The 25,949-nt window shown below is 33.2% G+C and overlaps 2 protein-coding genes and 1 long non-coding RNA gene across 4 annotated transcripts; all 3 read right to left on the bottom strand.

Annotated features, from left to right (window-relative positions):
* Window positions 1–768: 768 nt before the first annotated feature.
* On the bottom strand, window positions 769–5,109 carry LOC311292566 (ribonuclease inhibitor-like). Its single transcript, XM_084412291.1, has 2 exons — window positions 4,617–5,109; window positions 769–4,038 (listed from the first exon to the last, which is right to left on the bottom strand). The coding sequence occupies exons 1-2, from the start codon at window positions 4,694–4,696 to the stop codon at window positions 3,861–3,863; spliced, it is 258 nt and encodes an 85-aa protein (XP_084268417.1). The 5' UTR covers window positions 4,697–5,109; the 3' UTR covers window positions 769–3,860.
* Window positions 5,110–5,267: 158 nt separating this feature from the next.
* On the bottom strand, window positions 5,268–16,481 carry LOC311292536 (protein NLRC3-like; the record flags this gene model as incomplete). The annotated part of the gene is made up of 7 exons (XM_084412256.1): window positions 15,893–16,481; window positions 14,856–14,984; window positions 14,283–14,374; window positions 8,075–8,182; window positions 7,784–7,868; window positions 7,311–7,506; window positions 5,268–7,216 (listed from the first exon to the last, which is right to left on the bottom strand). The coding sequence occupies exons 3-7, from the start codon at window positions 14,357–14,359 to the stop codon at window positions 5,268–5,270; spliced, it is 2,415 nt and encodes an 804-aa protein (XP_084268382.1). The 5' UTR covers window positions 14,360–14,374; window positions 14,856–14,984; window positions 15,893–16,481.
* Window positions 16,482–19,774: 3,293 nt separating this feature from the next.
* LOC311292577 lies at window positions 19,775–23,168 on the bottom strand. Of its 2 annotated transcripts, XR_014627752.1 has the most exons (6): window positions 23,059–23,168; window positions 21,837–21,913; window positions 21,708–21,752; window positions 21,582–21,643; window positions 20,981–21,405; window positions 19,775–20,852 (listed from the first exon to the last, which is right to left on the bottom strand). It is a non-coding gene; the product is annotated as an uncharacterized lncRNA (long non-coding RNA). The 2 variants fall into 2 exon arrangements; XR_014627751.1 differs by having other exon boundaries at window positions 19,775–21,405.
* Window positions 23,169–25,949: the final 2,781 nt, after the last annotated feature.

Raw genomic sequence — 25,949 nt, 5'->3', positions numbered from 1 at the left:
TGTGGTGCAGGACGTGAAAAATGACAACTGCGTCGGACTGAAACTACCAAAAAACACTTGCATCGCGCTTGCCGCTGCAGTGCGCCAGGTGTAAGATAGTACAGTGTTAAGCAAACTGATTATTTCTCCTCTGTTCAGGTAGTCACTAAGAAAACACCACCAGAACAATCAACACTCTATTCATCCTCACATTCTTCTGATTTCTCAGATGCGCAGAATCTACTTGCAGTTCTAAAATTTGATCCGCAGATCCATTTAGTCTTTCTCCAATCTTTAAGTACTATACAGAGACACTATCCACTTTAATTTCAAGCATTGCAAAACGGATCAGTTAATGAGCAACCATTCAATATTGTTAATTTACCCAAACCCCTCCAACCTAACATTCTGTTTCCTTATTTTCAGCTCACAAAAGTTCCAGAATTTTATTTCCTGCTGATCCCCTCTTCGTTGACGACAATAATACTCCCATCTCTTTAAAAAACATTCTTTCAAGACGCTCTCCAGACAGACAATTTCAAACTAATGACACAGACAAGCTCACCAATTACCCATTCAGCAATGTAGCTGCTGCACACGTGTTCATTAATCAATCAATTCCACCTGCACTCCTCCTTACCTATGCAATTGCAGAATTTATTTTCCCCCTCGACCCTATAGCTCCGTCAGCCTATCTCTGTTCAAGTGCTGCGAGCCCACCTAGCATGGGTTTCCCTTCAGGTTCTCCAGTTAAACTTTCATTTCTCACTGCCGCAGCAGTGCTTTCTCCCTTCATCAAAATATATTTCTCTCATTACCGCAGTAGTGATTTCACCTACTGGTCTAACACCAGCTTTCAGAGTAAACTTCGTTTCTCACTGCCGCAGCAGTGATTTCAGCCACCGCTCTCACGCCAGCTTTCAGGGTACATCCAGGCCCGTCGCCAAGGGGGGGCATTGTGATGACACAAAGTGCCCCCCTAATCATCATGGTCATTCAGTGAATTTACTATTGAGAGCAAATAACCTTAATTCAGTGGATTTGGCCATGATGTCTTCAGCAGTAGGTTATTAAGCTCACAGGAGCACTAATATCGACAATGGTAAGTTTAAATTGTCTCCAGTGTTATGAATCGGAAATCAGTCGGAGCTGCAACAGGCAAGGCTAACCCCTGGCCACGGACTTAATGATGAGGTGGTGACGCGTTCATGTAACCAGTGGGTGACGTCGCTGCCAATTACACACTAAAAAACTGTCACAAAGAACCGGCAAAAGTAATGATTATGAATGTGACAAATATAGCAAGGAGACATTTTAATAGTTTATTAATAAACTAGTGTTTTCTGTGTCAGTGTCGGTTGACGATGCTGACTTGCCATGTTCGCAGTAGTGAACGCGCCTCTAGAGAGAAATGCACATTTCATATGATACGGATTACATAAGCAGAGAGTATAGCCAACTGTTTCTTTTCATTTTGAATTGTTTTGTTTGATTTAAACATTTCAAGCTTTCTATATATATATATTTCTCATCATGTCTGTGAGGCAAGTAGCCTATACTACTCTGAGTTTCGATTCATTTATAATACGAGCTCCAGTTCACGGGCAACTCTAGTGATCGCTCTGGCGCTTCCATGTCCTGATGTCGGCAATATTTGATTTTTATTTTTTAAATCCAGGCAATTTGTTGATGAAACACTGATTAAAATTAAGATACAATTTATACAAAACGAAATTTACTTTAAAGAAAGGCTTTCTACAAAACAAAACTTAATGAAGTGGTCAAAATCATGTCTGACTCACTCAATATGTCTCCCGATATATTGCGCATCTTATGATCCTATCTTACTCATACTGTTCCTTTTTCATATAATCAACATAGATGAAATTTAAAAATAACATTATATATTTAAACATAAATTTGAAACTAGAAACTAGACAACACGTATAGCCTATTAAAGTACAGAGAAATTTAATGTCGGACCGGTATTTGAGCGAACACGTTTTACCAGTGAGCATGTGGGGCAGGGGTGCGATTTTTGAGTAATAATCGAATAATTCCCAGCGATCATCGAATATTATTTTTGCTTGAAATGCCCATCCCTAATAAAGTTAGAGTTGTGTGATATACAGTCGTAATTGCATGTGTAATAGAATTGTGAGATAAACTCGCAAATGAGTGCATTTTTTTTTTTCAGAATTGTGAGATAAAAAGTCGCAATTATCTTTTATTTATTTTTATTCTGTGGTGGAAACAAGCTTTCATATGATTCTGATTGCTTTTAGAAGGAAAAGCTGTCCATAAATGCTGGTCTAGGATCAGTTCTCTCCGTAATAAAGAATATTGGCAATCCTCTCGTTATAATAAGCAGTAAGACATTCGTTGTGCATCAGCTTAACTGATAATAATGGAACTTTGTGAAATCGCAATGAAATTGTATAACCGCTTTATTATTATAAAATGAGCGCTCTATGCAAGTTTTCTGCCATGCCAAATCCTGTAAATGGTAAATGTTTTTAAAGGGAAATCGCATATCTTCATGGTGTTGGTTCACCCTCCGCCTATGATTAGAAAATGTATTTTTAAAGTAAAAAAAAATGTTACATCTTACTTTGTGTTCTGGTGTTGTTATAATATAGAACTAGGTCTATTTCTGTTTTATTAGGCTAAATACAGGATGTTATTGTTTTGGTGAATGTCTGTTCTGGTGATCATAAAAAAGTGTGCCCTCCCCCATGAAAATTAAATGCCCCCCATTCTATATGTTCTGGCGATGGCCCCGAGTACATCTCTCTCATTACCGCAGTAGTGATGTTGGCAACTGGTCTCATGCCAGCTTTCAGAGTAAACTTCATTTATCACTGCCACAACAGTGATTTCAGCCACAGCTCTCACACCAGCTTTCAGAGTACTTTTTTCTCATTACCACAGTAGTGATTTCAGCAACTGGTCTCACACCAGCTTTCAAAGCATTTTTCTCTCATTACCACAGTAGTGATGTTGGCCACTGGTCTCCCGCTAGCTTTCAGACTACATTTCTCTCAATACCACAGTAGTGATTTCAGCAAGTGGTCTCACACCAGCTTTCAGATTGAACTTTGTTTCTCACTGCCGCAGCAGTGATTTCAGCCACAGCTCCCACACCAGCTTTCATAATAAAAATGTATCTTGCTGCCGCAACAGCAATTTCGCACCAACTTTCAAAGAAAATTATATTTCTAACTGGCACAACAATGATTTCTCACTCCGCTCGCAATAACCTCCATTCTTTTCACTGCCGCATCAGTGATTTCTACCCCTGCTCCCCGCAGGAGCCCCTTCGTTTTTTCTTAGCTTCCACAAGAGATTCACCCCATGAGCCACCGTATATTTCTCCAGTGACTTCAGCGAAATATTCTACTCATCTTTGAGGGGAGAGGGCTTAATGTCTTAAGTCTTTTCTACCTATATTGCCAAACCATTCACGGTTTATTGCCCAGCTTGCTGTCTTAGCAATACTTTTTCGAGCCTCCTCCAAGGACGGCAAGCCAAGTTAGTTTACTATTAATCTTTAAGGCTGAATGGGCAGGCAAACTAGTGAAAAGGTTATCTAGAATTTTTTATGACAAGTGTGCACAAAAACAAAATTGTCCATGTTAATTTTCAAGGTATAACATACTCCAGAATATCAGCACATATACTGACCCATAATGTCTACTTGACCTGTAGCTCGTATCACAACTAAACTGTGTTGACGGTTATCATCATCATGACAGAGCCCATAGCATTTGATCTGATCTTGATGCAACAAATTGTCCAGCTTATTGTATAACTAAAATAATATATTATTTATGAATATTTAGCCTGCATAGAGCTAATTTAGTTAATTATTTCATCCTGTGTCACCTCAGTGTCTTCAGTTGACAGTCTGGATCCTGCAGTAAATCACTGAGCTCCTTCACTCCTGATTGTCCAGGATCATTTCCTGTGAGATCCAGCTCTATCAGGTGTGAAGGGTTTGATCTCAGAGCTGAAGCCAGAGCTTTATAACCTTCTTCTGTCACTCTGCAGTTAGAGAGTCTAGAACAGAGAGGAAAACATTCAGCTGATTAATCAGTTAAACCTGAACAATATAAATCTGAATGATCGCTCTTCCAGTCGCCTCTACAATAAGGAAGCCCCTCTTTCTGGTGGTCTATGGCACATTCAGTGGTGTTTCACTGGCGTATTGCATGGATAAGTGCAGCGATTCCCCACGTGGCGCTTCAGCATAAATAGCAGTTTCCCTATGTTATGTTCGCTAGTTTCCAATATTTTTTTCTCCTGCCACAACCCTGAACTATCCCACTGAATGGCCGGGACCCTGTCTCGGCTCCTCAGCATAAACCTGAATGAGTGGATGTGTGCCGCCATCTTATACAGCCGTATGTACGGGGGAGTTGCTGGGCATGCAAATTCCACTGGCCATTTTTCTAGAACTCAGAGGTGATTGGAACTGACCCCATTTGTCAGTCTTTAACATAATGTCTCTGTTTCCTCTATTAGGGAATGAGGCGTACATTAGTAACCAAGAATTTCTCTTGCGCTGTTGTCTCAAGCATCGCTCTGTTAGTCATCGAGCCTCACTCTCGTCATGTGACTCCTGTGGCTCAACTTACCTCAGTATCTCTAATTTACACTTCTTCAGCCCAGTGCAGAGCAGCTTCACTCCTGAATCCTGCAGATTATTATTGTTCATGTTCAGCTCTTTCAGATTGGTGTCCGATCCAAGAATTGCAGCCAGAGCTGAACAGCTTTTGTCTGTTAAGTTACAATCATTTAACCTACAAGGGAAATAAATCACATCACAGAATTAGATGGAGCACATTCAATACTTTTTTTCAAAAAATAAATATTAAATATATTTTCCATTATAATATTTTTACATAAACACTTTTTACATAAACTAAGCATTTAAAATATCAAATTATTGGGAGATACAGTAACAACCGATAATGTATTAGTAATGTATAATGTATGCATAGCCTGTTTTATAAAAATATCAATGTTTTATATTATAACCTTTCAGAATTTCAGAAAGATTTCATCTTTCATTTTGGCAATATAAATAACATATGTACCAAATAGCATTCTTTCCCCCAGATAAACTGTCTCCACTAAAAAAAAAAAAAAAAAAAAAAAAATCAGACTATTATTTCATATATCTCAGGCTTTACAGGGATAAGTTCATGTTCATGATGAGGAATCACTATAGAGTAATGTAGACATTTTCAGATGAGAGCAAAACATGACAAAATATATTAAAAGACTCACAGAGCTCTTCTGGAGGTTTTGATGACTGCCGATAATCTAATGAGACACTCGTCTGATTTCTTGAATTTCTGAAGCTCAAACTCCTCCAGCTCTTCCTCTGATGTCAACAACACAAAGGCTAAAGCAGACCACTGGGCAGGTGAAAGGTCACCAGATGAGAGACTTCCTTTGCTAAGGTGGGTTTGAATCTCTTTCACCAGAGTTTGGTCGTTCAGTTCATTCAGACAGTAGAACAGATTGATGGATCTCTCTGCAGGAAGATCATCTTCTAGTTTCTGCTTGATGTACTGAACTATTTCCTTGTTGCTCTGGTCATTGCCGTCTTGCTGTGTCAACAAACCTCGTAAGGGTCGTCGATTGGACTGGAGTGACAGACCGAGGCGGAAACGACGGAAAATGTCCAGGTGTCCATTGTCCCTCTGGAGCGCCTTGTCGTCTTGCTGTGTCAACAGACCTCGTAAGAGTCGTCGATTGGACTGGAGCGACAGACCGAGGAGGAAGCGAAGGAAAAGGTCCAGGTGTCCATTGTCACTCTCGAGCGCCTTGTCCACTGCAGTCTTGAGAAAATCAGTCATGGTTTCATTTCTGTTTTCCTGTTCTGTAGACTCATGATCAAACACACTTGTCTTGTTGATGTCTAGAAACAGATGTGCATAAAGGGCTGCAATAAACTCTTGAATGCTCAAGTGAACAAAGCAGTACATGGTACCAAGAACTATCCCTGTTTCCTCCTTAAAGATCTGGGTACACATGCCTGAGTACACTGATGCCTTATAGACGTCAATACCACAGGCTTCCAGGTCTGTGTCATAGAAGATCAGGTTGTTTCTTTCCAGCTGATGAAATGCCAGTTTCCCCAGTGCAAGGATGGCGTCTTTATCCCAGGAAACATCTGGTGTGTATTCTCCATCATACTTTCGGCGGCTCTGCTGTATCTGAAAGCGGAGAAAGTGTGTGTACATTTGTGTCAGAGTCTTGGGAGTGTCTTCAGTGTTTGATTCCTGCTGTGTTTTAGAGATCTCATCAGCCTGAGTGTTTTTCACATCATTATTTCTTTTCTCCTCCAGAATGTTCTGGAGAACCGTGGCTGAAATCCAGCAGAAGACTGGGATGTGGCACATGATAAAGAGACTCTTTGATTGTTTAATGTGATCTATGATTGTGTTGGCCTGATTCTCATCAGTGAATCTTTTTTTGAAGTACTCTTGCTTTTGTGCGTCACTGAATCCTCGTATCTCTGTCAGCCGGTCGATGCAGTCAGGAGGAATCTTACTGGCAGCTGCTGGTCTGGTGGTGATCCAGATGAGAGCAGAAGGAAGCAGATTTCCCTTCATGAGGTTCGTTAGGAGAACATCCAGAGAGGCTGGTGACGATACATCACTCCACGTCTCATTACAATCAAACTTCAGAGGAAGGCGACATTCGTCCAGTCCATCAAGGATGAACAGCACTTTGAATTGATTCCTTCTTGTAAGGTTTAGTCCTTTTGTCTCTGGGAAAAATTGAGTTATAAGGTCCATCAAACTTAGTTTTTCTTTCTCCTTTAAGTTCATCTCTCTGAATGGAAGAGGTAATATGAAGCTGATATCTTGATTTTCTTTTCCTTCAGCCCAGTCCAGAACAAACTTCTGCACAGAGACTGATTTCCCGATGCCAGCGACTCCTTTTGTCAGTACAGTTCGGATCTCCTCGTCTTGTTCAGGAGCTTCAAACAAATGTGTGCAATCAACCTGTATCTCTTGTGCTTCATGACGCCTGGAAGCAACTTCAATCTGTCTCACCTCATGTTCAGTATTGACCTGTTCACTGCCACCCTGAGTGATATAGAGATCTGTGTAGATGTTATTCAGAAGTGTGGAGTCACCTTGCTTCGCGATTCCTTCAAACACACATTGATACTTCTTCTTTAGGCCACATTTCAGCTGAGGAATGAAGAACAGCTCTTCTAAACACAGGAACAGAAAATAGATAGTTTTAGTCTTCATTTTCTCTCCTACATTTATAAGAGACAATCAGACAGATGATCATGAGTCTCTTACCTTCTAGAGCATCAGCAGCTTCATCTTGCTTCATCTCTCTCAGGTAATGTAGTGTGAGATCAAGAGCTGATTCTTTGATACTGGATCTGTTCTCAATAAAGTCCTTCACAAAGTGTTGTGTTTTCTCTTTTTGTAATATTTTCTTAAACTTCTCCAGTTCATTCTTCAGAAATGTGATTATTTTGCTCTCAAGATCCTACAAACAAAAGTAAGAGAAAAGACACAATTTAAACCAAATTTACATCTACATTTAGTATAATATCTATATACAACTATTATATATATTTAAAAAATCAAGTTAAAAGACTAACATGTTAACCAGCTGTTATTTTTAACAAATAAACAAAAATAAAAAATATATAAGTGCTTCAAAGGAAAAATAGTGATCTAGAGGAATTACATTAAATTTGTTATTTAAATAACATATTTGTTTGTTGTAAATATTATACATTTATAAAAATGTGTTTTCCTACCTGGAAGATTCCTAGAAGATTGTCTCTGAAATTCTCTTGGTTCCTGTGAGTCTGAACATCTGAGTCTAATGTCTCATATTGAAGCCTGTTATCAAATAAATAATATAAATACTGATTTTCCGGGCAAATATCACAGAAAGAGAAATAAGCATTTGCTGTGAATACTCTTATAAATATTTGATCAGATTTATGATAAATATTGGATCTAAAAATGTTTCATGGTTGGTATTCACCGATACAACTTTTAAACACAGTCAATGAGTGACAAACAATTAGAAAATCATGAAATACCTTTTATTAGATGATGGTGTTTTCTCACTGAAGTCTGGTAAATCTCCATCTTTAGACTGATCACTTTTCAGAGACACAGAGCTGGACACATGTGAGCCTGATCTTACACTGAAGACACAAAGAACAGAGAGAGAGAGAAAACACTTTACTACAGGAGATACTTTAGGCTCATTTGAAAAGGTTTAATATTGCAAATAGTAACTAGAAAAAAAAGTTTGTTGAGACAAACTTTAAGTTGGCTTGAGAAAGCCTGACCAGAGAGTTTGAAGAAGTTTAAAGAAGTTAGAAGTTTAAAGTAGGTTAAAGTTAGATTGATAGATTAGTTAGAAAGAAATAATAGTTGGGAAGAAAGAAAGAAAGAAAGAAAGAAAGAAAGAAAGAAAGAAAGAAAAAAGATTAGTTAGAAAGAAAGAAAGAAAGAAAGAAAGAAAGAAAGAAAGAAAGAAAGTAAAAAGATTAGTTAGAAAGAAAGAAAGAAAGAAAGAAAGAAAAAAGATTAGTTAGAAAGAAAGAAAGAAAGAAAGAAAGAAAGTAAAAAGATTAGTTAGAAAGAAAGAAAGAAAGAAAGAAAGAAAGAAAGAAAGAAAGAAAGAAAGAAAGTAAAAAGATTAGTTAGAAAGAAAGAAAGAAAGATTAGTTAGAAAGAAAGAAAGAAAGAAAGAAAGAAAGAAAGAAAGAAAGAAAGAAAGAAAGAAAGAAAAAGATTAGTTAGAAAGAGAAAGAAAAGATTAGTTAGAAAGAAAGAAAGAAAGAAAAGTAAGAAAAAGAAAAAAGAAAGATTAGTTAGAAAGAAAGAAAGTAAAAAGATTAGTTAGAAAGAAAGAAAGAAAGAAAGAAAGAAAAAAGATTAGTTAGAAAGAAAAAAGATTAGTTAGAAAGAAAGAAAGAAAAGTAAGAGAAAGAAAGAAAGATTAGTTAGAAAGAAAGAAAGAAAGAAAGAAAGAAAGAAAGAAAGAAAGAAAGAAAGAAAGAAAGAAAAAAGATTAGTTAGAAAGAAAGAAAGAAAGAAAGTAAGAGAAAGAAAGATTAGTTAGAAAGAAAGAAAGAAAAGTAAGAGAAAGAAAGAAAGAGAAAGAAAGAAAGATTAGTTAGAAAGAAAGAAAGAAAGAAAGAAAGAAAGAAAGAAAGAAAAAAGATTAGTTAGAAAGAAAGAAAAGTAAGAGAAAGAAAGATTAGTTAGAAAGAAAGAAAGAAAGAAAGTAAAAAGATTAGTTAGAAAGAAAGAAAGAAAGAAAGTAAAAAGATTAGTTAGAAAGAAAGAAAGAAAGAAAGAAAAGCAAGAAAAAGAAAAAAGAAAGATTAGTTAGAAAGAAAGAAAGAAAAATGATTAGTTAGAAAGAAAGAAAGAAAAAAGATTAATTAGTTAAAAAGAAAGAAAGAAAGAAAGAAAGAAGATTAATTAGTTTGAAAGAAAGAAAGAAAGAAAGAAAGAAAAAAGATTAGTTAGAAAGAAAGAAAGAAAAGTAAGAAAAAGAAAGAAAGAAAGATTAGTTAGAAAGAAAGAAAGAAAGAAAGAAAGAAAGAAAGAAAGAAAGAAAGAAAGAAAGAAAGAAAGAAAAAAGATTAGTTAGAAAGAAAGAAAGAAAAGTAAGAAAAAGAAAGAACGAAAGATTAGTTAGAAAGAAAGAAAGAAAGAAAGAAAGAAAGAAAGAAAGAAAGAAAGAAAAAAGATTAGTTAGAAAGAAAGAAAGAAAAGTAAGAGAAAGAAAGATTAGTTAGAAAGAAAGAAAGAAAGAAAGTAAAAAGATTAGTTAGAAAGAAAGAAAGAAAAAAGATTAATTAGTTAGAAAGAAAGAAAGAAAGAAAGAAAGAAAGAAAGAAAGAAAGATTAGTTAGAAAGAAAGAAAGAAAGAAAGAAAGAAAGAAAGAAAGAAAGAAAGAAAGAAAAAAGATTAGTTAGAAAGAAAAAGATTTGTTAGAAAGAAAGAAAGAAAGAAAGAAAGAAAGAAAGAAAGAAAAAAGATTAGTTAGAAAGAAAGAAAGAAAAGTAAGAAAAAGAAAGAAAGAAAGATTAGTTAGAAAGAAAGAAAGAAAGAAATAAAGAAAGAAAGAAAAAAGATTAGTTAGAAAGAAAGAAAGAAAAGTAAGAAAAAGAAAAAGAAAGATTAGTAAGAAAGAAAGAAAGAAAGAAAAAAGATTAGTTAGAAAGAAAGAAAGAAAAGTAAGAAAAAGAAAGAAAGAAAGAAAAGTAAGAAAAAGAAAGAAAGAAAGAAAGATTAGTTAGAAAGAAAGAAAGAAAGAAAGAAAGAAAGAAAGAAAGAAAGAAAGAAAAAAGATTAGTTAGAAAGAAAGAAAGAAAGAAAGAAAGTAAGAGAAAGAAAGATTAGTTAGAAAGAAAGAAAAGTAAGAGAAAGAAAGAAAGAGAAAGAAAGAAAGAAAGATTAGTTAGAAAGAAAGAAAGAAAGAAAGAAAGAAAGAAAGAAAGAAAGAAAGAAAGAAAGAAAGAAAAAAGATTAGTTAGAAAGAAAGAAAGAAAAGTAAGAGAAAGAAAGATTAGTTAGAAAGAAAGAAAGTAAAAAGATTAGTTAGAAAGAAAGAAAGAAAGAAAGAAAGAAAGTAAGATTAGTTAGAAAGAAAGAAAGAAAGAAAGAAAGAAAGAAAGAAAGAAAGAAAGAAAAGCAAGAAAAAGAAAAAAGAAAGATTAGTTAGAAAGAAAGAAAGAAAAATGATTAGTTAGAAAGAAAGAAAGAAAAAAGATTAATTAGTTAAAAAGAAAGAAAGAAAGAAAGAAAGAAGATTAATTAGTTTGAAAGAAAGAAAGAAAGAAAGAAAAAAGATTAGTTAGAAAGAAAGAAAGAAAAGTAAGAAAAAGAAAGAAAGAAAGATTAGTTAGAAAGAAAGAAAGAAAGAAAGAAAGAAAGAAAGAAAGAAAAAAGATTAGTTAGAAAGAAAGAAAGAAAAGTAAGAAAAAGAAAGAACGAAAGATTAGTTAGAAAGAAAGAAAGAAAAAAAGAAAGAAAGAAAAAAGATTAGTTAGAAAGAAAGAAAGAAAAGTAAGAGAAAGAAAGATTAGTTAGAAAGAAAGAAAGAAAGAAAGAAAGTAAAAAGATTAGTTAGAAAGAAAGAAAGAAAAAAGATTAATTAGTTAGAAAGAAAGAAAGAAAGAAAGAAAGAAAGAAAAAAGAAAGATTAGTTAGAAAGAAAGAAAGAAAGAAAGAAAGAAAGAAAGAAAAAAGATTAGTTAGAAAGAAAAAGATTTGTTAGAAAGAAAGAAAGAAAGAAAGAAAGAAAGAAAGAAAGAAAGAAAGAAAAAAGATTAGTTAGAAAGAAAGAAAGAAAAGTAAGAAAAAGAAAGAAAGAAAGATTAGTTAGAAAGAAAGAAAGAAAGAAAGAAAGAAAGAAAAAAGATTAGTTAGAAAGAAAGAAAGAAAGAAAAGTAAGAAAAAGAAAAAGAAAGATTAGTAAGAAAGAAAGAAAGAAAGAAAAAAGATTAGTTAGAAAGAAAGAAAGAAAAGTAAGAAAAAGAAAGAACGAAAGATTAGTTAGAAAGAAAGAAAGAAAGAAAGAAAGAAAGAAAGAAAGAAAGAAAGAAAGAAAAAAGATTAGTTAGAAAGAAAGAAAGAAAGAAAGAAAGAAAGAAAAAAGATTAGTTAGAAAGAAAGAAAGAAAAGTAAGAAAAAGAAAAAAGAAAGATTAGTTAGAAAGAAAGAAAGTAAGAAAAAAAGAAAGATTAGTAAGAAAGAAAGAAAGAAAGAAAGAAAGAAAGAAAGAAAGTAAAAAGATTAGTTAGAAAGAAAAAAGATTAATTAGTTGGATGGATAGATTAGTAAGAAAGAAAGAAAGATAGATAAGTTAGTTAGAAAGATAGATAGATTAGTAAGTAAGAAAGAAAGAAAGATAGATATGTTAGTTAGAAAGATGGATAGATTAGTAAGAAAGAAAGAAAGATAGATATGTTAGTTAGAAAGATGGATAAATTAGTAAGAAAGAAAGATAGATATGTTAGTTAGAAATATGGATAGATTAGTAAGTAAGAAAGAAAGAAAGATAGATATGTTAGTTAGAAAGATGGATAGATTAGTAAGAAAGAAAGAAAGAAAGATAGATAAGTTAGTTAGAAAGATAGACTAGTTAAAACGAACGAAAGAAAGATAAATAAGTTAGTTAGAAAGATAAATAAGTTAGTTAGAAAGATAGATAGATTAGTTAAAAAGAAAGAAAGAAAGAAAGAAAGATAGATAAGGTAGTTAGAAAGATAGATATATTAGTAAGAAAGAAAGAAAGATAGATAAGTTAGTTAGAAAGATAGATAGATTAGTTAAAAAGAAAGAAAGAAAGATAAGTTAGTTAGAAAGATAGATGATTAGTTAAAAAGAAAGAAAGATAGATAAGTTAAAAAGAAAGAAAGATAAGTTAGTTAGAAAGATAGATAGATTAGTTAAAAAGAAAGAAAGATAGATAAGTTAGAAAGATAGATTAGTTAAAAAGAAAGAAAGATAGATAAGTTAGAAAGATAGATTAGTTAAAAAGAAAGAAAGATAGATAAGTTAGATAGATAGATAGATAGATAGATAGATAGATAGATAGATAGATAGATAGATAGATACGTTAGTTAGAAAGATAGATAGATAGATAGATAGATAGATAGATAGATAGATAGATAGATAGATAGATAGATAGATAGATAGATAGATAGATAGATAGATAAGTTAGTTAGAAAGATAGATAGATTAGTAAGAAAGAAAGATAGATAAGTTAGTTAAAAAGATAGATAGATTAGTAAGAAAGAAAGAAAGATAGATTAGTTAGTTAGAAAGAAAGATAGATTAGTTAGAAAGAAAGATAGAAAGATCGATAGATAGAAAGATAAGTTAGTTAGAAAAAAAGATAGATAAGTTAGAAAGAAATATAGATAAGTTAGTTAAAAAGATAGATTAGTAAGAAAGAAAGATCGATTAGTTAGTTAGAAAGATAGATAGATTAGTAAGAAAGAAAGAAAGAAAGATAGATAAGTTAGTTAGAAAAAGATAGATTAGTTAAAAAGAAAGAAAGATAGATAAGTTAGTTAGAAAGATAGATAGATTAGTAAGAAAGAAAGAAAGATAGATAAGTTAGTTAGAAAGATAGATAGATTAGTTAAAAAGAAAGAAAGTTAGATAAGTTAGAAAGATAGATTAGTTAAAAAGAAAGAAAGATAGATAAGTTAGAAAGATAGATTAGTTAAAAAGAAAGAAAGATAGATAAGTTAGTTAGATAGATAGATAGATAGATAGATAGATAGATAGATAGATAGATAAGTTAGTTAGAAAGATAGATAGATAAGTTATAAAGAAAGATAGATAAGTTAGTTAAAAAGATAGATAGATTAGTAAGAAAGAAAGAAAGATAGATTAGTTAGTTAGAAAGAAAGATAGATTAGTTAGAAAGAAAGATAGATAGATAAGTTAGTTAGAAAGATAGATAGATTAGTAAGAAAGAAAGATAGATAAGTTAGTTAGAAAGATAGATAGAAAGATAAGTTAGTTAGAAATATAGATAGATCGATCGATCGATCGATCGATCGATAGATAGATAGATAGATAGATAGATAGATAGATAGATAGATAGATAGATAGATAGATAGAAGTTTATTAGGTCATTGAATGGTAGTTTAATTGAGTCTAGGGCTTCAGGGAGTTTAGATTTGAGTTTTTGGCTTGTACACTAATGGGCCACCGTAGTCTTGGCTCAATTTGAGCAGTCTGCCATGTAAGTCTATGGGATTTTTATGGTTTTTAATATTAATTTTTAAGAAAACTGAAAGTCAAATCAGTCTGAAAAGATATAGCACACCAAGTCAGAACAGTCTGAAAGTCTGACCCGAGTTTGGAGTTTGTAGAGTTAAAGCTCTAGGAGGAGTTAGAGTTGATAAATTTTGGGTCAGAAGAATAAGAAGAAGAAGAAGAAGAAGAATAAGTTTAAATAGGATTTCAGTAAGTTGGCTTTCTCAAGCCAACTTAATTAAATGCAGTATAGCTGTGCATTTGTCCATTTATGACTACAGTTTGATGGATAAATATATACATGTTTAGTTTCATGATCTATTTTCCATAGTGAATTTGTGTCTCCTTGTGGCTGCCTGTGTAATTGTGTTACTGAATGAGTTTCATAAGGTTCCCTGGAATTGAGTTTTATTGTGACTTATTGTTTTATTCAGTCAAGATCAATCATATACACCACTGTGGACAAATAATACAACAATATAATGTAATGTAAACACACAAAATACCTTTTATTAGATGATGGTGTTTTCTCACTGAAGTCTGGTAATTCTCTATCTTTAGACCGATCACTCTTCAGAGACATCTTCCTGATCTTACACTGATGACACAAAGAACAGAGAGAGAGAGAAAACACTTTAGTAAAGGAGGATCAACTGTGTGTGAAACACATCTGTGTCTTTATCTAACCCTCCACAGAAATACACACACAATTTACAGTTTTATAGTTAATGATTGTTTTATTTCATTCATATATTGGTTTAACAATTTCTTTAATATACATGAGAGGGATTAAACATGTTAAAAAATACTTCACTCTAATTTATGAGAACATGTCAAGTTTTTGATTATTAACAGAAATAGAGAGCAGAAATGCCTGTGTGACACAGTTGTGTTAGCATACTTTAATTAAATTAAGTGTATAGTTGTTTCCTAATGTCTGTCAATAATTTTATGATCTAAAAACTAACTATTTGGATTAAAGCATTTGCAAATATAAAACAATGCTTAAAGTTGTGTTATTGACAGGGAAACACAAAGTCCAGTGGAGTTTAAACTGATGAAAACAGACGCAGTCTTACCTGTGTTTCTCTGAGAGACTCATCTGAGAGAGAGAGTCCTTTCCTCTTTCCTCTGACATACTGCAGCTAAACTGACACTGAAAACTGATCAGCACTGCTTTCTGAAAACACTCAATCCTTCAGCATCACCTGGAAATGACACCATTTTACACAGATGAAGAACATCTTATTTAAGACAATAATGAAGAATGCTGAGTTATCATCAACAACAGCAACAGCAAAAACTATCTATAAAATAAAGTGAGTTACAGACAAATATATTGCCATGTAAAATAACCGAATGGTCTTAATCATTTCTGATTGTTTAATGAGTTTAACTGACTCTAAATATTAATTCATTGGGGAAAAGCAATTGTGTTTAAAACTTTGAGTGGGAAAACTGAAGCTGATTTGTAATATTCTCTATTACAGTTTATATAATTTTACAATCATATTTACCCAATCTTTATTAATTGTTGAATCGTTTGTCATTTAATCATTACTTCAAGTTCACAGTGATGATTGATTTCATTACTTTCAAATGATCCTAAAATAACTGACTGAGTAAAAGTAACCAGAATTATAATAGTCATACTGTATAACTACTAATCATAATTGCTATATATGAACTGAAATGTTCAGTTTAATAACAGCAGATTGTTGTTCATTGCCGTCAGGCTTCATCTGTCTGTCTACTGTAAATGTCTGCTTCAAAAATACTTTCGATTTCACAAAAACAACAGCCTAAAACTGAAGAGGAAATGGGAGAAAACTTTGAAAAACATGTTTGTTTTAAATAACCCTTTCTCAATAAAACTTCATGTTTTAACTTCAAAAGATTGTAATTTCTGGCAGATTCTTCGTCTGTAATCATTTGTAATTATTAGGAACTTCATATTGTATATTAAGTGAGATTTAAATGTGAAGTTACAGAAGGCCTGTTCTCGGGGTAGCAGAAGAACAGCCTTCTGTAACTTCACATTTAAATCTCGCTTAATATACAATATAAAGTTCCTAATAATTACAAATGACTGTAATGGAGAATGTATTAAACTTACTTGCAGTCTTGTCCACTAAGAAGAGAGTTTATCAGTATTTTAAACTCAGTAACGCTTGTTGTCAGTCCGCGCGCGTCGCTCTCAGAATCTCTTGCTGGTCTCGATGGATTGTGGATTAAACACAGAAATGGCCGCGAGTGTTATTAGATTTGGAGGCATTGTGCTAAATTGACATCTGTGGAAATGTTTTCTGGATCATAGATCAGATCAAATCCACTGAGAAACAGGTTTAGGTGTCAGAGGTTGGTAATTCTGTTGATGTGTTGTTACTTTCGTTTTCGCTCCAGACGCACTTCTGTATGGAGCTATTCTTGAGCCAATAAAAATGAACTTAGCTTTTCAAGAAACTAATGAAAATATAAATTGGAACTAAATAAATTATCTCTAAAACTGAAAAAGAATAAATCGCAGGCAAATTTTTTGACTTCGTTTTTAATACACTGCATGTTTTGCTAACTATTTCTCATATTTCAATCGCTGATCTGAACTTACAAATGCACTTCCAGAGTTTTCATTTGCGCTTCTGAAGTTTTCGTTTACACTCCCAGAGTTTTCGTTCGCCGTTCTGACACATTTCTCTCGTGGGGGCGGGGCTAGTAGCAGTGTGTTCTCATTGGTTACTGAGCTTTTGATTGATAGCTTCGTGACCTGGAAGTGAAGACGTCAGTGGTGTGTTTATGTGTGGATGTGAGCGTCTGTAATCGCAGCTTTCTATTTCATTTTAGTGATATTAAGTTTATATCTGTATTTAGTTGCTGCCACACTATATTGTTGAGATGATCTCTTATAGAAGGAATAGTACAGACGAATGATATTTATCATTAACGTTAGTCATCGTCGCTATATCAGGAGGATACTGGATAACGTTAGCCTACTCGTGGTAAGTCTGATTTTTGTTTTTTTTTAATACTATACTAATACTATTTATAATACAGTACTGGCTTTTTTCAGGTGGAGAGGCATTTTAGAGCTCAGTAAGAGCCCATAACTTTATACAGCTGAGCTGTGTTGTCTTGATTTAACTGTGTTAGCCCAATCATTACATGACTTGTTTATCTACATTCGGTTACAGTCTTCGATTAGATCATATTTGCTTCGATTAGATCATATTTCCCCCCCAGCCACCCCAAACAACATTGAGAGTACTGTACAGTAGCCTATCTGTACTGTATCAGTCAATGACTGATGCCATAGGACCAGAGTGCTGTCAATCACTGCCTGATTCAACTTTGGCAATGTAAAGCCTTTTCTACCATGCCAATAAAGCTATTTAAACCTGAATTTCTCAATTGCTGATTAATTTGCGATGCAAAGTTTTTGCAAGAGGAGAGACACGACTTTACCACAGAACACGTCTCTGTTCGTAATATGTAAACACTCAATTATTTTGAAGTATCGCCCTGATTGCAATATTTATTCTGTTTACTTTTGTGTGATAAAGATTACTGATAAAGCTATTATATCTAGTATGAGTAAGAAATTGCTTTTTCTGTGTCCACATTTGACTAATAATAATGAAAAAAAGTGCACTTCAAATGAACATTTCTTTGACAAATGTTAAATCTTTAATAGTCTTTAATAATAAATATATGTCCACTTAATACATGCAAGTAATTATGACTGAAAACATCCAGCAACTAGGGAATGCACAGCCATGGATATATGTTTATATATAGGGCTATACAGCCATCTACTGGTTACACAACAGTATTACAGATGATAAATGCTGTTTGACTCCGAGGTAAATATTTAGTACTGTAAAATCCCTTAAATATATATATAATAAATATTTTAAGTCTGCAACTTGTTACTAGGGGAGTTCAAAGCAGTTTGTATTGTTAGATTATATAATACATTTCTTCTCTCATTTTCCAGGGAGTGAAGCAACTTTTCCATAAACAAAATTCTGATGCTGACACAGAGTGATGCTGATGGAGTGATAGTACCAGAGATCCACTGTCCCTGTCAGACAATAATCTTACTTTGTTCAGACACATCACCTTTGAATGACTGGGATCTTGATCTTCAGACACCTGATTTATTTTAATATAAACTAGCAAATATTTCAATTTCCTCTAGTCTAGATTAAAACAAACATAGTTTGCAAGTACACAAGAGGTTTCACTTTATTCTTATTAATCTATGATGATCTTGGATTAGCATACCAATAGCATATGAATGTTGAGGGGATAGTTCACCCAAAAATACAATTCTCTCTTATTTTACTCACCCTCATGCTGTCCCAGATGCATTTTACTTTCTTTCTACAGATAAACACGAATTAAGATTGTAAGGACATTTGTTGTAATCCATCTCTGCGAGTCCTAAAGACGCTTTAAAAACCACACACAGTGAGCGTGACGGTAATCCATGCGACCTTAGTGGATGAATCAATGCCTTCTGAAGTCAAACAATAGGCTAGATAAAATAATAATAATCTAAACTGTTTTAACTATTAAAAATCTTACGTACATGGGTTACAATCCACTCGTATTATGGACTCACAGAGATGGATTATTTCCTTAAAACTCTTTGTCTATGTTTATATGAAGAAGAAAGTCATATACATCTGGGATGGCATGAAGGAGAGTAAATGATGAGAGAATCCTCATTGTTTGGGTGGGCTATCCTTGCACTGCTTGTGTCCAGTCACTGCTTTGCTATTGTACTGCAACAGGAACTGCTCAAAGAATCATTGCAACATTTAAAATGTATATGAATTTTTAAAATGTATTCTGTATTTGTAATTGTGCATTTTGTATAGTAATGTATATCATGAGAATACTGTGCATTACATGTATATTATGCAGTTAATGTTTTGTGGATTCTGGTCTTTCCTGTCACAACATAATTGCATCCAAGACCTATATGCTTTAGTGACAATAAAGAATGTACATTTATTTGAATTCATATTTTCAATTACATTAATTTAACTGGTTGTTGAATGAAGTCATGATTGAAACGGTTGATGATTGTTCAAATATATTTAAATTAAATGAAAATGTTAATTAAATGAAATAACTAAATATAATTATCAATTAAAAAAAAATGGCAGTAAGAACATTCTTTGTGTGACATATGTAATGAAATGCCCTTTGAGGTCTGTATCTGACAGCAGGCCACGGCTGTAATTTTCATTTTGTTTAAATTCCTCTTATTTAAGTGATCATTAATTTTGATGGTGTAAATGTATATCATGCTAACAATGAGTAGTGTGATGGCCATGGCTGCCAACCTTGATTACCTGGTTGAAGTTTGACTTTCTTGACGGCTGAATATATCACACACGTTTGCTAATATTCTCTTTAAATTGTAACAGCTGAACCTAATCAGAGCCTAACATGCAAAATAATCATCAGGAAGAAACAAATGTTCTCCGAAAACATTGGACACCACAATATTTTAAGTATTATATAGCCTACAGACAGTACTTTAATGTGCAATTACACCTGAATAGACTGAATAGATCTCTTGTGCTCCTAAAAAGCTTCTGCCAACTAAGTAGTAGCAGCAGGTAAATACAGATAAAATTAAAAAACAAACATAACTTATCACTAAAATGAAATAGAAAGCTGCGATTGCAGACGCTCACATCCACACATAAACACACCACTGACGTCTTCACTTCCAGGTCACGAAGCCAAGTATAGGTCTCTGCGGAACAACAAGAAGGTGTTTCCCAATTATTGGGCGTTTTCAAACTTTTACTGTCTATGTTTTCAAACCGGTCTAGGCATTTTCCAACCATCCAATCAAAACCGTACGGAAGCCCTATCAGAAGCGGAAATGCGTTATTATTATTTCTCGTACGGAAGCCCTTTCAGAAGCGGAAATGCGTTATTATAATTTCTCGTTTTTTCCATGTCCCCCCCCCCCCCCCCCCCCCCCTGATTTGTACCATTATGTCGATATCGCGACAACATTTATGTCAAAATAAAATATGTGTATAAAATACAGGCTACAGTACCTATTATCTTAAAAATAAAATTAAAAAAAAAGTGTTACATTAAACTACTGAGAGATCTTTAATATGGAATTCTTTCATAAACCAAATTTCCCGTTCTTATGTTATAAGATACAGATCTTGTATATAATAGCCTGTGAGTGTGTATTATATTTTATAATATTCTCTCCTACCTACATGCAATTTTTCTCTAAATGTAAACCTACAGCTAAGCTATAGCTGTAGCTATACAGCTAAAAGTATTAAAAATTACTTTATTACTCAACTATTTATAATTACATTAGTTTTATTTTCGTTTTGTGTGTGTGTTAACAACACAACATAAATCAAGTTGTAATGGTGATTAACAAGGAAAATTAATAGCAATTTTGTTACCAAAGTTACCAAATCCTACTGTAAAGTAATGGTGAAAAGGATTGTATTGGTCTTTCTCACCTGTTTTTTTTTTTTTTTTTTTAAATATGATATTTATATGTAATGACTGATATTTAAGTGATATTTGTAGCTTACATTAAATGATATATAATGTAAAACGTATTGACCTTTAAATTAAGGTAAAATATGTTAACTTAGAATAATGACTCTGAAAACTTTAAACATTAGCATCACTTTATTGAGCGTACAGATACTGTAACCAATATGATGAAAAACTGTATTGATAAATGCAGCATTCTCTACTTAATGTAATAGTAAAAAAGAGAGAATCCAATAAAATAAAATAAGCAATAAATGTGACAAGTTCAAACATGAGGAACACATTGAACCACTGGATGAAACATTAGATGCTTCCTCCAGCCTCATAGAAACAGTCGTCTCCACAGTATCCTTGGAAGTCATCAGAGCCAAAGAACCCCTGCATCACACCTCTTTGCCCTCTTCCTCTGTAGCCTTCACCAGTCTTTGTATGTAGTTTCACAATGGAGACATCTGGATAGACTGTGTGGAACCCTGTACAGGTTTCTGAAATTTTGACTGAATGCCTTCCAGTTCACGGCACTTGAAAAAAAAAAAAAAAAGTTGTCAGCTGACATCATCATTGTCTTAATATTCAACCATACATAACTGAAAAAAAAAAACAGAGAGAGAGCTGTGATTAACCAAACAGTGACACTAATAAAACTTACAGTCCAACCACTGAAAGTGAGCCTCTCGGCAGAAACTATCCATGCTCACAATGCTGTTGAAGCACCTGCAGGTGAGGGCAAGGGAGCCAACTGCAACATCACCATCTTGAAGCACAACCTCCAGTAAGATTTCACGAAGGACCAGCGGAGGAAGCTATACATGAACAAAACATAACAATCTGAACTTCTTGTGGTTATAATGATTCCCTTGCATTTTATAAATTGAGTAATAACAAATACATGCCTCCTGTATGTGCAGGGGTTGGTCAACGGTTGCCACTATGAAGGGACAAATGAAGAACATCAGTAAATGACAGTCAACATTTACTATAAATAATAGAGCACCTCAAACAAAATAAATCATACCAGTTTTGTGTGGCTTGTCAATCCGCCTTCTCTTTCTTTGCTGGATTTCCATGACCGATCTTGATAAATTTATGACATAAAAACACATTAATACAGTATATCAAGTTTCATTGCATGAAGATATGACAACTAAAAGTCACACTAACTGTAAAGGCATTTTGCAATCCTTGTCATTATTTGTTAGAAAAGGACTAATAACAATAAAAATGAAAGAAAGAAAGAAAGAGTCAAACACCTTGGTGGGAATTTCTCCAGCAAAAGGGCAGACCACCATCTTCTTATGCTTGGTATGTCTGACTATAGTTTATCAAAACAATTCTTAAACTTACAGAATGTTTTTTAATGAGCTTGGAAAACCCACCTGTGAAAAGTCAAATGTTCCCCCCAAGATGACATAGAGAGCATACTGCAACATGAATTATGTATTAATAACTGCACATGGGTTTAATTCTGACATGGCACCTGCAGAACCAATAGCCATTGATCCTACCATTAGAATGAAGACTCCACCGCTGCAAGACAGTGCTGTGGTTGAGGCTCTTGTCCTCTCCGCTGAATTGTGATGTGCTGAATAGACAACAAATTCATCCATTTTAATTTAAAAAAAGTTTCCTTCTCTGTAAATCATTTTACATTTTAACATTCATCCATTATGTTAGTCTATAGGTTTGACTACACATGTGAGGTATTAATGCCTGCACTGATATAATGAAGAGTGTTGAACATTGACTAGTGAGCTGATCTCACTGCTAAAAAAGGTCAAATCATGTTTCTATTTAAATCTAGTGGTCTGCAGAGGTTTTTGTTAGGGTTATGTTTAGGTGTACATAATGGGTTATGAGATATAATATAAATAACAGAAAAATTATAAATATTACATTAAAATTGATATTAAAAATAATAAACTTAACAAGCCATGCTTTTTCAGCTTTTCTGTGGAGCTTTTCTTGTTTTCTTACAGTGCACCTCACACTCAAACACCATTTCATATATAAAGGGAGTGTGTTCTGGACTGAATGAAAACGTAATTTATCCAAAATTATTATAGTTTTTAATATTTTTTTAATTAGATCAAATTTGCAGTTAGATTAATGTGCACAACACTTTCCTTAAAATGTATTTATAGTTATTTTTTGTACATATTAGTACCTATACCCCCCGGTTTCACAAACAATTTTAAAGCCTAGTCCTAGACTAAAATGTAAGTCTGAGCTGTTCCAACTGAAATAAACTTGCACTGACTGATCTTAAAATATATCAGTGCCTTTGTTTTGTCTCTTTTTTTTCTAAGCATGTTTATGAAAATTATTTAAATGTCCTAATTGAACTATGGACTAATCCTGGTTTAGGCTAAACCCTGTCTGTGAAACCGGGCCATAATGTCCTGGGGACATAAATGGCACCTATTCGGTGGAATAGCCCATTAACATTAGTTTACAACTATTGTTTTCTAGTCTGACAAGCTAACTATTTTTTTTATATATATTAGAATACGCCGACAGGAAAAAAAATTAAGCAAACTACCACTATCAACACTAAAGTAACAAACTTATGCACCAAAAAGTTAGCGAATGTTTGCTAAAGGTTAGCGATAGATTGTAAGTGGCAGACCTCTTGGAGCTTTTTCTGTCTAATCATGTTGCAAGCAAATTTACACAAACTAATTAAAACGTTAACTTAGACAAAATGAGAATTTATAAAAATCCACTTACATCCATATACAGGACAGGTGATCTCTCTCCTCATTTCACCGCTTTCTCGCTTTATCACTCATATCTGATGGGAAAAGCATATTCAAGTAGAATCGCCCACTCAAGTTTTAGCAAACCACGCACAGAGGTTGTAAAACGCCTACCCAGTTGGAAAACGCCCCAAAATTGAGGAACGCCCTTTGTTGCTCTGCAGAGACCTCATTCTCCACGAAGCTATCAATCAAAAGCTCAGTAACCAATGAGAACACACTGCTACTAGCCCCGCCCCCACGAGAGAAATGTGTCAGAACGGCGAACGAAAACTCTGGGAGTGTAAACGAAAACTTCAGAAGCGCAAATGAAAACTCTGGAAGCGCATTTGTAAGTTCAGATCAGCGATTGAAATATGAGAAATAGTTAGCAAAACATGCAGTGTATTAAAAACGAATTCAAAAAATTTGCCCGCGATTTATTCTTTTTCAGTTTTAGAGATAATTTATTTAGTTTCAATTTATATTTTCATTAGTTTCTTGAAAAGCTACGTTCATTTTTATTGGCACAAGAATAGCTCCATACTTCTGAAGATGACGCAGTTATAATAGAATGGACCAGTAACATCTTAAAACTCACAATTAAGACCTCAATGCTAAAACGTGTAAATTAATGTACACCTCTATGACAGTATAAAAAACTCCTGAACATTATAGAAAAGCAGAATTTATGGCTGAGCTTTGTATATGGTATCATAATGAAATAAAAATATAATTTGTTGGATGAGCAAAATAATCATCCAGCTTCTTCCATAGTGTTGTTGTTGTGTAAGAATAACCATATGAATAACAATAGTGGTTTGTATATATATCATTTTTGTTCTCATTTAATTTCAAATGATGTACAAGAGTACAGAGTCATAATTATAGAAACCATGACAAATGTCCAAATAGATATGAACCTAACTGTAGGTGTGTACTCTCACTTCTGTAATCTCAACCTCATGAAAATGTTTAGGAAACACAGGCTTTCAATGTGTATGGGCCTATGAAACGCTCTGCTTCTGGCAGGGGAATGCACTCATCCAAACATCTCAGTAACTATAGAATTACTCATAATGTGGAGTTTGAATGTTATCAATGTATGGCTAAGCATTTGACTGATTCTCGATTCACCACCAGGTCTCCAGATCATCCTACAGCGTCGGTGGCAGAATGTAAGATCAAGATGTAAGATATTCCTCTTCTGGCCTGCTTTCTGCCATCTTTCTCTCCCCGTAGGAAGTCGAACGAGTTTCTTTGAGGACAGACCATTCAAGGAAAACTTGCCCTCTCCCTAGATATAATATATAATTAAATGTTTTGTTGAATGCAGTTGGTTGTCTTGTATATTTTTTTTACTGTTGACCAAACTTCTTTCTTGACTTAAACTGAGCAGCTTTAAAACCCCTTACCAGTCAGGGATCACTGGTGATCCCAGATTATTTTAGTTCAAAATATGTTTGAGCTTATATATCTCAATATTAATAACAGTCTGGTTAATTTTGAGTCTTGAACTATAAACTCTCAAGTGTTGGCTTTCTAAATGTATGTGTGTTATGTTTCTATTCAGAATTACTTATGAGCAGTAACCTTTTTATTTTGGGCATTTCATGTATGCAGCACTTGCCAAAATTGGAGGTGACTGGTAAGGGGTTTTTAATTGATATTCACTTGTTGTGCAGGTTTATGTGAATGTATTTGAACAGAACATAACATTAGGATGTTAGTAATTATGACCATAGAAGCACGAGAAAAATATATACAGTAAATACTGTAAATGTATAATACCTTATTTGGAGCAGTCCCCCTTCCCTCCAAAATTAAACATACAATTGTAAATTCAAAGGGCTTTATTGACATAAAAGTTTCATATACTCTACCAGTCAAAAGTTTTGGATCGGTAAGATTTTTAATGTTTTTGAAAGAAGTCTCTTCTGCTCACCAAAGTTGCATTTATTTGATTTCAGAATATTACTATTTTTGTATTTTTAAAAACAAAAACAGTACTATTGTGAAATATATTATGTCTATGTGAATATATAGTAAAGTGTAATTTATTCCTGTGATCAAAGCTGAATTACAGCATCATTACTCCAGTCTTCAGTGTCACATGATCCTTCAGAAATCACTCTAATATGATGATTTGAGGATCAAGAAACATTTCTCATTATTATTAATGTTGAGAAAAGTTATTAATTTTTTTTATTTATTTCAGGATTCTTTGATGAATAGAAAGTTCAAAAGAACAGCATTTATCTGAAATGTAAAGCTTTTGTAACATTAAACACTAGCGTTCAGGAGTTTGGGGTCAGTAGGAATTTCTATTTTATTTTAGGGGGGAGAAATAAAATAAATCAATACTTTTATTCATCAAGGATGAATTAAATTGATCAAAAGTTACAGTAAAGACATTTATAATGTTACAAAAGATCATATTTCAAATAAACACTTTTCTTTTGAACTTTCTAGTCATCAAAGAATCCTGAAAAAAATAACAAAAACACACAACTGTTTTCAACATTGAATCATCATATTATAATGATTTCTGAAGGATCATGTGACACTGAAGACTGGAGTAATGATGCTGAAAATACAGCTTTGATCACAGGAATAAATTACACTATATTATATTATTTAATAAATTTAGAAAATAGTTATTTTAAACTGTCATAATATATATATATATATATATATATATATATATATTAAATCAAATAAATGCAGCTTTGGTGAGCAGAAGAGATGACTTATTTTAAAACAATTACAAATCTTACTGATACAAAACTTTTGGCTGGTAGAGTATGTATGCATGTATGTGTGTGTATATATATATATATTTTATTATTATTATTATATACAAACATATACACGTGTGTGTAT

Source organism: Rutilus rutilus, assembly GCF_951802725.1.
Source record: "Rutilus rutilus genome assembly, chromosome: 6".
In the NCBI taxonomy this organism is placed as follows: Eukaryota; Metazoa; Chordata; class Actinopteri; order Cypriniformes; family Leuciscidae; genus Rutilus; species Rutilus rutilus.
This window is presented reverse-complemented; position numbering and strand designations above follow the sequence as displayed.